Genomic DNA, 13,267 nt, shown 5'->3' with positions numbered 1-13,267 from the left:
AGTCTCATCAATGGAAACCCAAATTGAACTATCTTTAATTTCATCTCTTATCTTCTGTATTGTCTCATCGTAGATGGATGGAGCATACGTCTTCCTAAGTGTTGACTCATCCGGGATTGTATGTTGAGTATATTTTTCAAGGAATTCCCTGAAGACCTTATTCTTTAGTTTGTAGAGAGGAATATCAGCAGAGATGAGAGAACGGCACAGGTCGATGTTAAACTCAGATCTTACATTCGATGTTGTTGGTTGTGTTAAAAACAATTGTCTCTGCTTGGAATTTAGTTGTTTGTTGGCCTGATGTTTACTAGTTGTAATGTGTTGTTGCACCAGGAACTTTTGTGTAGATGATACTGCACACTGACACAAATTACAAAATAATATTTTATTGTCAGTTGCTAAACCATCTTCTTTAAATTCTGAAATGTAACTTGTTAGTTTTGATTTTAAATTGACTGAATGACGTACTTTTGGCATATTTACCGTCTTTATAGTATGATTTACAAAACTGAACCTATGTGTACTCTGACTGGCATTTAACTGTTGAGCTGCACAACTGAAGTCTGTTAAAAATTTTAAATTAAATTAATACAGTTTTGTAACTTACTTTCCCATTGTTGATAGGACTGCTAATTTTCAAATAACTCTGATGTTAAAGGGATTACTGAACATGTGTTTAAATCTCTATTGTTGAAATGTATTTTTAAAAGTTAATGGAATTTTGTTTTGTTTTATTGTTAAACCTAATATAATATGGACTGTTTTATATGAAATATGGAAAATATATGGAAATTAACGAAAATATGTACTAAACTCTAAAATATGGAAAAATATGGAAAATAAAAGTAGGATTTTTCAACCCTACACATTGTGAAACATAAAGATAATGCAAAATATAAATTATATTAGCTTTATAAGTAAATATGTATTTACATATAAATCCTTTCCCTGCTTATAACCTATTAACCTGTTGTATCCTATAGGATACTTTGCGAATTTAAGGGTTAAGTGGTTTCATTTAGGCATGTCTTCGTCAGTCACAGAAAATAAACTGAAAGCAATAATTTCACTACCAACATGATAAAAGAACTGAACTGTAGAAACACGCAAAAGCATGGAATGAAAATAATAAATGATATCTTGTGATACTAGTTTTCATATCTTATTTTTCGTGAATGAAGAAGAATTCATCTCAGCCGTTTTCTGATTGAATGTATAACATACCATATCTTGAGGTGTAATTTTATTTTGAAACACTCCTTCATCTTCTCTGCCTGTTTCAGCACCAGATATACTTCTATTGTATTCTCGAGATTGCGAGAAATTTATGAAGCTCATGACGACATTCCGAAGCTTGCTTAGGAAAGCCTTGAATTGTAAGGTAAGATGTTTCTTAATGATAGTTTTTGTGAAATTGTTTGAGTTGTAGGCTCTACTTTCTAATATTCATTCACAATTTTCTGCCAAAGGACAGCACTTTCACTGCAAATCAAGCAATTTATCTTCCCTATTTTCCGCCTTCCTCTCAGTTTCCGCATATGATCCATATACTCTATCTTAATGTTCTCTGTATTTTGATATATTCTTCTGTCCCAGAAATTTTCTCTCGTTTACCATTCCTTCCAGTAGATCCTTCAGTAGGCAGTTTCTTCTCAGCCAGTGACCCAGCCAATTGCTTTTCCTCTTCCTGATTAGTTTCAGCATCATTCTTTCTTCAACCACTCTTTCCAACACAGTTTCATTTCTCATTTTGTCTGTCCATTTCACACACTCCATTCTTCTCCATATCCACATTTCAACTGCTTCCAGTCGTTTCTCTTCACTTCATAGTAATGCCCATGTTTCTGCCCATAGAATGCCACATTCCACACAAAACACTTCACTAGTGTCTTCCTTGGTTCTTTTTCTAGAGATCCGCAGAAGATGCTCCTTTTTCTATTGCTGTTCTCCTTTTGGCTTCCCGGCACCAGCTCATAATAAATATGGGAAATGCGTGTTATTATTCGGTTGAGAAGCTCTTATCATCCAGTCTGCTGTCCAAAAATCTGAAAGTTAGAATTTATAAAACAGTTATATTACCGGTTCTTCTGTATGGTTGTGAAACTTGGACTCTCACTCTGAGAGAGGAACATAGGTTAAGGGTGTTTGAGAATAAGGTGCTAAGGAAAATATTTGGGGCTAAGCGGGATGAAGTTACAGGAGAGTGGAGAAAGTTACACAACACAGAACTGCACGCATTGTATTCTTCACCTGACATAATTAGGAACATAAAATCGAGACGTTTGAGATGGGCAGGGCATGTAGCACGTATGGGCGAATCCAGAAATGCATATAGAGTGTTAGTTGGAAGACCGGAGGGAAAAAGACTTTTAGGGAGGCCGAGACGTAGATGGGAGAATAATATTAAAATGGATTTGAGGGAGGTGGGGTATGATGATAGAGAGTGGATTAATCTTGCACAGGATAGGGACCGCTGGCGGGCTTATGTGAGGGCGGCAATGAACCTTCGAGTTCCTTAAAAGCCATTTATAAGTAAGTAAGTAAGTAAGTAAGTAAGTAAGTAAGTAAGTAAGTAAGTAAGTAAGTAAGTAAGTAAGGCACCAGCTCATATTACGACTGTCGATGACACAGTTCATCTGCCCTGAACCCTCATCTGCCCTGAACCTTGGGGAAGTTAGGGGTGTTGTTTAGAGGGGTGTGAGGCTAACTTTGGAGCAAGCGGCTGGCTAACGATGCTTTTGGTGTGAATACACTCTGCTTAGCCCCCTTTCTATTTTCTCCAAAAAAAAAAAAAAAAAAAAACATTTCTCTCTCTTCATTTGTACTTGGTAGACGAAGATGAATGTTTGCTTAATAGAATTGCTGTTGTAAATATATATTCAAAGTTAAGACGTAGCAATATAACTTTCATGTTTAGTGTACTCCATAGTAAAGTGGCGCGGAATTGGTAAATCAATGTTTTTATAATGCATGCTACATTGTATTTCTAACTTTCTCTCCATCCACTACTATTTTGTAGTGCGAAACTACTACCCCAGCTCCGCATTCCTTCAAGGGCAGATGAACTGTGTCACTGACAGTACTTATATTAGGCTAAACCCCATGTATTTAAAGCTGCCCACTTATTCTACTGCTTCATTTCCGATAACCATGGTCTTCGTCTTGTTTGCAATTATCTTCATTCCATACTGCTCACAGCTGTCATTTATCTCCAGTAGCATATCCCTTAGTCCAATTCACTGCGGGCTAAAGCAAGGAGATGCACTATCACCTTTACTTTTTAGCTTCGCTCTAGAATATGCCATTAGGAAAGTTCAGGATAACAGGCAGGGTTTGGAATTGAACGGGTTACATCAGCTTCTTGTCTATGCGGATGACGTGAATATGTTAGGAGAAAATACACAAACGATTATGGAAAACACGGAAATTTTACTTGAAGCAAGTAGAGCGATCGGTTTGGAAGTAAATCCCGAAAAGACAAAGTATATGATTATGTCTCGTGACCAGAATATTGTACGAAATGGAAATATAAAAATTTGAGATTTATCCTTCGAAGAGGTGGAAAAATTCAAATATCTTGGAGCAACAGTAACAAATATAAATGACGCTCGGGAGGAAATTAAACGCAGAATAAATATGGGAAATGCGTGTTATTATTCGGTTGAGAAGCTCTTATCATCCAGTCTGCTGTCGAAAAATCTGAAAGTTAGAATTTATAAAACAGTTATATTACCGGTTCTTCTGTATGGTTGTGAAACTTGGACTCTCACTCTGAGAGAGGAACATAGGTTCAGGGTGTTTGAGAATAAGGTGCTAAGGAAAATATTTGGGGCTAAGCGGGATGAAGTTACAGGAGAATGGAGAAAGTTACACAACACAGAACTGCACGCATTGTATTCTTCACCTGACATAATTAGGAACATAAAATCGAGACGTTTTAGATGGGCAGGGCATGTAGCACGTATGGGCGAATCCAGAAATGCATATAGAGTGTTAGTTGGGAGACCGGAGGGAAAAAGACCTTTAGGGAGGCCGAGACGTAGATGGGAGGATAATATTAAAATGGATTTGAGGGAGGTGGGGTATGATGATAGAGACTGGATTAATCTTGCACAGGATAGGGACCGCTGGCGGGCTTATGTGAGGGCGGCAATGAACCTTCGGGTTCCTTAAAAGCCATTTGTAAGTAAGTAAGTAAGTAAGTAAGTAAGGCACCAGCTCATATTACAACTGTCGATGACACAGCTCATCTGCCCTGAACCCTCATCTGCCCTGAACCTTGGGGAAGTTAGGGGTGTTGTTTAGAGGGGTGTGAGGCTAACTTTGGAGCAAGCGGCTGGCTAACGATGCTTTTGGTGTGAATACACTCTGCTTAGCCCCCTTTCTATTTTCTCCAAAAAAAAAAAAAAAAAAAAAAAACATTTCTCTCTCTTCATTTGTACTTGGAAGACGAAGATGAATGTTTGCTTAATAGAATTGCTGTTGTAAATATATATTCAAAGTTAAGACGTAGCAATATAACTTTCATGTGTAGTGTACTCCATAGTAAAGTGGCGCGGAATTGGTAAATCAGTGTTTATATAGTGCATGCTACATTGTATTTCTAACTTTCTCTCCATCCACTACTATTTTGTAGTGCGAAACTACTACCCCAGCTCCGCATTCCTTCCAGGGCAGATGAACTGTGTCACTGACAGTACTTATATTAGGCTAAACTCCATGTATTTAAAGCTGCCCATTTATTCTACTGCTTCATTTCCGATAACCATGGTCTTCGTCTTGTTTGCAATTATCTTCATTCCATACTGCTCACAGCTGTCATTTATCTCCAGTAGCATATCCCTTAGTATCATCTTCTTTCCTCCTAACAACGCTATATCCCTTCATTAATCTCATACACTTGATTCTTCTTTTTCCTATGTTCGGAAAACAGTTAAGAAGTCCACTGCAAGAGGGAGCTATGCCACAAAATTCTGAAGAATGAGATTTTATGCTTTTTCTGCAGACCCTGTTCTTTTCTTAAACTGTATAGATGTGGCATTGCAGCAGGCAATGCTACAGTGCAGTGATTAATTCCAGGATACCTACAGTCCTTTTTCGTAGAAGTTATATTTTTCTCCCTTCATGGTTTTGTGACATAGCTCCCTCTTGCAGTAGACCCCTCTGTTCTTCACTAAATCGCTTCCTTATAAAGGCGAAAAAGTTCCCTGGTATTTTCCTTTTCCTTTCTTGATCTCAACTGCGTTTAGAGGGGACCATTCTGTTTATTTGTGTGGCACATTAGGTGCACAGTGGCTTTTTGATCTCTCTGTATGTTGAACAATAGCTGCTCCAAGGGGGGAATAATAATAATAATAATAATAATAATAATAATAATAATAATAATAATAATACTTACTTACTCGCTTTTAAGGAACTCGGAGGTTCATTGCCACCCTCACATAAGCCCGCCATTGGTCCCTATCCTGAGCAAGATTAATCCAGTATCTATCATCATATCCCAACTCCCTCAAATCCATTTTAATATTAACTTCCCATCTACGTCTCGGTCTCCCCAAAGGTATTTTTCCCTCCGTTCTCCCAACTAACACTCTATATGCATTTCTGGGTTCGCCCATACGTGCTACATGCCCTGCCCATCTCAAACGTCTGGATTTAATGTTCCTAATTATGTGAGGTGAGGAATACAATGCGTGCAGTTCTGTGTTGTGTAACTTTCTCCATTCTCCTGTAACTTCATCTCTCTTAGTCCCAAATATTTTTCTGAGCACCTTATTCCCAAACACCCTTAATCTCTGTTTCTCTCTCAAAGTGAGAGTCCAATTTTCACAACCATAAAGAACAACCGGTAATATAACTGTTTTATAAATTCTAACTTTCAGATTTTTCGACAGAAGACTGGATGATAAAAGCTTCTCAACCGAATAATAACAGATATTTCCCATATTTATTCTGTGTTTAATTTCCTCCCGAGTATCATTTATATTTGTTACTGTTGCTCCCAGGTATTTGAATTTTTTCACCTCTTCAAAGGATAAATTTCCAATTTTTATATTTCCATTTCGTACAATATTCCCATCACGAATCATAATCATATACTTAGTCTTTTCGGGATTTACTTCCAACCCTATCTCTTTACTTGCTTCAAGTAGAATTTCCGCGTTTTCTCTAATCGTTTGTGGATTTTCTCCTAACATATTCACGTCATCTGCATAGACAAGAAGCTGATGTAACCCGTTCAATTCCAAACCCTGCCTGTTATCCTGGACTTTCCTAATGGCATATTCTAGAGCGAAGTTAAAAAGTAAAGGTGATAGTGCATCTCCCGCTTTAGCCAGCAGTGAATTGGAAAAGCATCAGATAGAAACTGGCCTATACGGACTCAGCTGTAAGTTTCACTAAGACACATTTTAATTAATCGAACTAGTTTCTTGGGAATACCAAATTCAATAAGAATATTATATAATAATAATAATAATAATAATAATAATAATAATAATAATAATAATAATAATAGCACTCACAATGTATACAAAGGAACTAATTTTTTTGAAACTCATGAAATGTTTAATAAGAAAGTATGTGTCAAATACTGTACTTTTTGTCTCGTTTGCAGGTACACGATTGTTACGATCCTCATCTTGCAGAGCGCCTTTCGCTTGGTAGTGTGGAATGGCTGGACAACCACATCGATAACAAAAATGTAAAAGTGGTGGTTGTGGAAAGTGATTGTGCGATGTTACACTACAGATATCTCAACAACGCCTGCAAGATAGAGTACCAGGATCCAAGCTGTCTGGATGGCTTGTTTCTCCATGCATTGCAGAGACTGAAAAGTGACAGCAGAAAGAATCGTTACGACACAGTATTCGTGGTTCAGTGAGTATGATTATTTTTTCTGAATAATGATCGAGATCCCTCCAGAATCAAATATTAAGACATCTATGAAGACAGAATAACGTATTTGTTTTCCAACCTACTCCCTAATTTGTTAAAAATAATTATAAATCAGCTCATTCAAAAGTCACTTCAAACTTCGAAGTGTTATAAATATTATAATATATATTTTTGGCACACCTACATGGAAACTGCTATTTTTCGTAACACATTATTGATTAGAAAATTCTTCTTTGCTGTACGCGTACAGCAAAAGCATTGTTATGATTCACTTTTCCGTACGAATACCGCAAAGTTGTCATAGTAATATAAACAGCTATGACGAAACATTATGAAAACTATCACGTTTCAATATCAACACATCGCCATCTATGAACATAGAAATTGCAGTCAATGCCTCCTGGTCTACTAAAAATGCTAACAGATAATATTATTTAGCTTTACTTACAGAAACAGAATAATATACAAACAATTTCACAACCAAAACTTAACACACCATATAATTAGATATACCTTTTGATTGAAAAACGCAACCATTACGTGTTCTGTTATTAATTCCACACTGTTACATCTCGTCCATTCTTTAAAAAAAAGTCAAGTTCCTTCATGCATTGTTCTTTAGATTTTTTAGGTTTTAATTTAATTTAAACGCAGAATAAATATGGGAAATGCGTGTTATTATTCGGTTGAGAAGCTCTTATCATCCAGTCTGCTCTCCAAAAATCTGAAAGTTAGAATTTATAAAACAGTTATATTACCGGTTCTTCTATATGGCTGTGAAACTTGGACTCTCACTCTGAGAGAGGAACATAGGTTAAGGGTGTTTGAGAATAAGGTGCTTAGGAAAATATTTGGGGCTAAGCGGGATGAAGTTACAGGAGAATGGAGAAAGTTACACAACACAGAACTGCACGCATTGTATTCTTCACCTGACATAATTAGGAACTTGAAATCCAGACGTTTGAGATGGGCAGGGCATGTAGCACGTATGGGCGAATCCAGAAATGCATATAGAGTGTTAGTTGGGAGGCCGGAGGGGAAAAGACCTTTAGGGAGGCCGAGACGTAGATGGGAGGATAATATTAAAATGGATTTGAGGGAGGTGGGGTATGATGATAGAGACTGGCTTAATCTTGCACAGGATAGGGACCGATGGCGGGCTTATGTGAGGGCGGCAATGAACCTTCGGGTTCCTTAAAAGCCATTTGTAAGTAAGTAAGTAATTTACATAAAGCCTTCTCAGAATCTCTCTCTTAATATCAGAACAAAATATATTTTTTTGATAAAGCCATTTTGAGTTTTTGCGTTGTTCCGAATACACAAGATCTCACTATAGCTACACAACAATCATTACGTTAAAACTAGACCTGCTATAAAGACAATGTAGCATTAATAGTCCGTTACTCCTAGCTTACAAAAACTCGATAGCCTGTAATTTATTTAATGAATATTAATTTACATAATATTTCCATGTAGTTGTATAAAAAATATTGTACGTAACTAGTACGAAAGTGTCTTTCACGCACTGGTTTCGAAATTCCGGACTCGGCTGACACCTCGTCCGTAAACGCCTCACTTTGTGCACAAAAGTATCACTTTCTGTCCTAGTTACTTAAATGACTATTCCGTTGCGGGGAAGGATCGCTATGTCCAGTAAGATTTATAGTTCGTAAATAAAAGCCAGAGCAGAGATACCAACAGGATACTGTTACGTACTAACGCAAGCCAGTAAGTTAAGAGCTATGATCAAGAGAATTCTGAATGAATCAGAGAAGAGAATCAATGGATCAACTGAATAAAAATAAGTGAACTCTTTTACTTGCAGTGGAGGGGGAAAGGAACTGGCCACCCTACGCCATTATCTCCTGGCCTAGTTGCCTCATAGATTGTTCCTTCTTGGTATCAGAGGTTCAGACCCGTCTTCGGACAGTTGACTAAACAAAAACAACAGTGGTTGTCATGGAGATGCTGGCCTCCAAAATGTTGTTCTGTGCCAGTTTATTAATAATTTAATTTGCGGAACAACTGCATAATACCCACGGCAGAGCAATGTCGATAGTCGACGTTACTTGCTGGCCACTAGTCACCAGGCCGTACCTAGCCGTGCCAAACAAAATACAATCGAAATGGTGGTAGTAAAATTCGCGACTATATTCTTAAATAATTCACTGCATTAGTCAAGTGCAAGACCTCTGGCTTCTGTTGCATTCAAACAATTATAAAATACGATAATTTGGCCCAGGGAGCATCCGTTTTTGACGCAAAGATAATTTGTTTGGCTTGTTTCTTAAATAAAATTACGAAATGGCGTTCCTGTGCTTAACATTTAATAAAAAAAGAAATATAGCAAAACTGTTTTGTCTCGAGACTCTCATCTAAGTCACGTAATCTACTTCAATATATTTGCGCAAATATATCTTGTAGCTAACAGTGGTGCTATCTCTCAGTAATGTTCAGAACGAAGGAGGCAGAGAGAGAAAAGAAACAAATTTCTCCCTCCAACGACGCCACACACCAACGTCGTGTTCTTATGTTGGTAAGATTGTGTATTTACTTAAATTTGGTGCTAAACGTAACGGCACGGTTCAAAGATACCGTGGGAATTCTCCAGTTTACCGTAATTTGCTTTTCTCAAATACCGCCTTATCTTTTACAGATTTCGTTAATAACGCATTTTTTCTAATTCCTGTTTTTCTTCATTTTTACCAGAATTGATGGATTTAGTAGTGCAGACCATATACTAACCTCCCTGACATCTCAAGCGAGATACACACTTCCGCTGTATCTTCCAGTCCTATTTAATGTTTTGTACAGGTAAATGTCTTGCATTATTTTTCATACGTAAGTTACAGAAAAATTCTTTTTCTGCTCTCATTTTGATACATGAAACGCTTGTGTACAAGCCTAACAATATTGAAGTTTTGTTTAGATTTTAGTAGTCATTTATATGCTTGTCTTCTATTTAGGAATTGGTGAATTCAATAAATTGATCTGAGACAAAATTTGTCAAAGGGAATAATTTTATTAAATATAAAATATGTCATTCAGTAGACTAGAAATAAATCGCTCTGGTTCATTGTTTGATAGAGTCCCTCGATAATACGTAAGAATTGAGACAATGAGCATACTCCTTCTGATTAGTTGGATCCAACCATGACCTCCATTAACATACAGTTAATAAATATAGATATACGTATGTACCCAAATAAAAATAAAGTATATCTAGACTCTAGAGTCCCTTTACAATGAGAGATGAGACGTTGATTCCATCAACAATTAAAATATATTTAATGATTTGATAGCACTGAAAATGGAAAAACAAACCACCTATGAGAAGTAAAACTATATGCCTATATATTTTATACATATATTAAACACATATGTTACATAATTTTGATAGTATATTAAATTATTTTCTTATGTAATTTATTATGCATAATACATAAAAACTATTATTACAGCTAGTTAATCACTGAGGAATAAGGAAAACCTGTTAACTTGTATTTACTAGAAGCAAAATCGTTGTAAGTGCTTACTGGATTATGTAACAAGATAGACGATGTTTGGATCCTGTGTTTCAACCACTGCCTGCTGGATCACACTCTGTACACTGCCTCCTCAATCAACGGTTATGCGCGAATACACATAGATGGCAGGTAGTGACTTTACTTATACTGATAATGTTAATAGCGGTGGATATTGGCTGCCACCTAGCGGCAAAATAACGTTGATTGAGCAGGCAGTTTACGCAGCTATAGGATGCGATCCAGCAGGCAGTGGTTTCAACTCTTATATCATGGATAAATATTATATATTTATCCATGCTTATATTCAATTGTTGTTTGATTGGCTGACTGTTTTTCCGCTTCACTGACTGTCTTGATCGGTTTGTTGATGGTTTGATACGTGAGAAATGAAATGATCAGGTAGACAGATAAATATATTGATTGTTTAATTAAAAAGTGGAGGATATACAAACAGCTACACAGACAGATAGCCTATAAAATATTGTGTTCCGTTATGAGGAATCCAATGGAAATGTACCTATTCTCGCAAAATTTCGAGGCCGATTTTTTGCAAGGCTCGGTGTCTTCTTGTCATTACAACTTATATATATATACAGTATATATAATATATAATATATATAGAGTCCACACCTGTGGAGTAACGGTCAGCGCGTCTGGCAGCGAAACCAGGTGGCCCGGGTTCGAATCCCGGTCGGGGCAAGTTACCTGGTTGAGGTTTTTTCCGGGGCTTTCCCTCAACCCAATACGAGCAAATGCTGGGTAACTTTCGGTGCTGGACCCCGGACTCATTTCACCGGCATTATCACCTTCATTTCATTCAGACGCTAAATAACCTAGATGTTGATACAGCGTCGTAAAATAACCCAATAAAATAAAGAAATATATAAAATGAAAATAACTTTCTGCAACTGTTTCGATTTTTAGCAACTGAATTTTATTTTTTCCTGTTCACTTTAGAGAACCAGACGTTGATTGCACTGAAGAAAAGGAAGCTTTCAAGAGAGACATAGCAGACCTTCAAGAGTACAAGGAGAAAAATAAAGATTACTTGAATTCCTTGCTGGTAGAAGTGAAGGATCGACAAGCATATGAAACTCGTTTAAATATTTTGAAATAGATTTCTGCTAGTAACCCATGGCTCAAAACTCTATCTCAGCTGTTGAATATAAATGATCAAGTTTTTTTTTACAATGACTTCAAATAAAACAGATTTCCGTTAAATTGGACTCTTGTACTCTTCAGTTGTAGGCTACATTATGTACAGAATGCTGAAATATACAGGATGAACGGTAAGAAATCTCAGAGGGTTATTCTTTTTTTTTTCTTTTTTTTTTTTTTTTTGTAAAATTAAAATTTAAGAAGTTATTAATAATATTCCATACTTATTGTTCACCCTGTATATACATATATTGGGCGGCGAATTTATAATTCATTTTTACGTTCGGAAATAATGATGACTTTTGTTGAAAAAATGTAGTCTGATAAAAGATAGTGCATGGCTTGAAGACACCTCCTAAAGTAGTAATCGTGTCTTTGAAGGTATTTTTTGTTTAAGTGGCAAACCAATAGTACAAATAACTTATCTGATGTCAATAAGACAATAAAAACATATCATTCATAACGAAAATTGGGAAATATGACCAACTTCAATGACACATTTTTTCGTTTTTAATAATGGAGGAGGAAAGGAACTGGTCATCCTACCCCATTAATTCTTAGCTTATTCGCCTCATGAGTGGTGTCTTATTGGTGTCACTTATGAGGTTCAAACCTGTCTTCGGACAGTTTACTAAACAACATGTACCTAATAATTAGAATCCACACCTGTGGAGTAACGGTCAGCGCGTCTGGCTGTGAAACCAGGTGGCCCGGGTTCGAATCCCGGTCGGGACAAGTTACCTGGTTGAGGTGTTTTCCGGGGTTTTCCCTCAACCCAATACGAGCAAATGCTGGGTAACTTTCGGTGCTGGACCCCGGACTCATTTCACCGGCATTATCACCTTCATTTCATTCAGACGCTAAGTAACCTAGACGTTGATACAGCGTCGTAAAATAACCCAATAAAATAAAAAGTAAAAAAAATAATTAGAAGTGAAGCGACCCTTTCGTTATATGATCGGTTTAAAACAGATAGCCTACACATCTTGTGCTCATGCGAAAGTTGTGTACTTTTATAGGAGAAGGTTTTCTTAGCCTCGTTATAATTTCCGAAATGACGAAGATGAAGAAATATGCAACGTTTTGAAACTATGTATTGACTCCTCCATCAGGGAAAGCAGACAAGACAAAGGATAACTTATCTGTCGAATTCGTTATAAAGAGATTTTCTCCAGTACGGTTACCCGATGATGGAGTCCATACGTGCATCCGAAACGTTGAACATTTCTAAATACATATTTTGTACCACTTCATGTAATGTGAAAGTCTTAAAAGTTGTTTAATCTCATGCAAACGGTTTTATACATACTGTATTTTTTGTAAATAAAATACGAAGTCCTCCAAAAGCCTCGATATATTTTGATAAACAATGGAATACAGATTTGTGCAAAAGTCATAGCATGATTTCAATTGCGTAGTACGATGACTCTGTCTGATCATGTGCGGGTTTGATTGTCAACTGGATTGAGGAAGGACTGTCATTAGCAACCGTGGCGTTATGGTCAACAAAACATCGTGCATTTGCCGTTGAGACTTGTTTTAAGAATAATAAGTTCACTCATCTCTGTGCAAAGAATATTTTTTCGCCACTTCTAGCTAGGACAGGGAGCGTCAAGTGACTACGCTCTCGTGCGTATGTACAAACCCTCAAACCCTGACGTAGGGCTGCGGGCAAGGGTAGCTGC

At 36.9% G+C, this 13,267-nt stretch overlaps 1 protein-coding gene across 5 annotated transcripts in view; it reads left to right on the top strand.

Moving 5' to 3' along the window:
* LOC138691027 (uncharacterized) overlaps positions 1-11,645 on the top strand; it is a 55,251-nt gene extending 43,606 nt beyond the window's left edge. For all 5 annotated transcript variants that reach the window (XM_069812710.1, XM_069812676.1, XM_069812701.1 and 2 more), the window contains 4 exons: positions 1,284-1,381; positions 6,617-6,879; positions 9,607-9,711; positions 11,382-11,645. In XM_069812710.1, coding sequence (XP_069668811.1) covers positions 1,284-1,381; positions 6,617-6,879; positions 9,607-9,711; positions 11,382-11,541 — 626 coding nt within the window. In that variant the 3' untranslated portion in view covers positions 11,542-11,645. The remainder of the gene's footprint in view (positions 1-1,283; positions 1,382-6,616; positions 6,880-9,606; positions 9,712-11,381) is intronic.
* Positions 11,646-13,267: the final 1,622 nt, after the last annotated feature.

Source organism: Periplaneta americana, chromosome 2, assembly GCF_040183065.1.
Source record: "Periplaneta americana isolate PAMFEO1 chromosome 2, P.americana_PAMFEO1_priV1, whole genome shotgun sequence".
Taxonomy (NCBI): Eukaryota; Metazoa; Arthropoda; class Insecta; order Blattodea; family Blattidae; genus Periplaneta; species Periplaneta americana.
The sequence above is the reverse complement of the archived record's forward strand: the minus strand, read 5'-3'. Positions and strand labels throughout refer to the sequence as shown.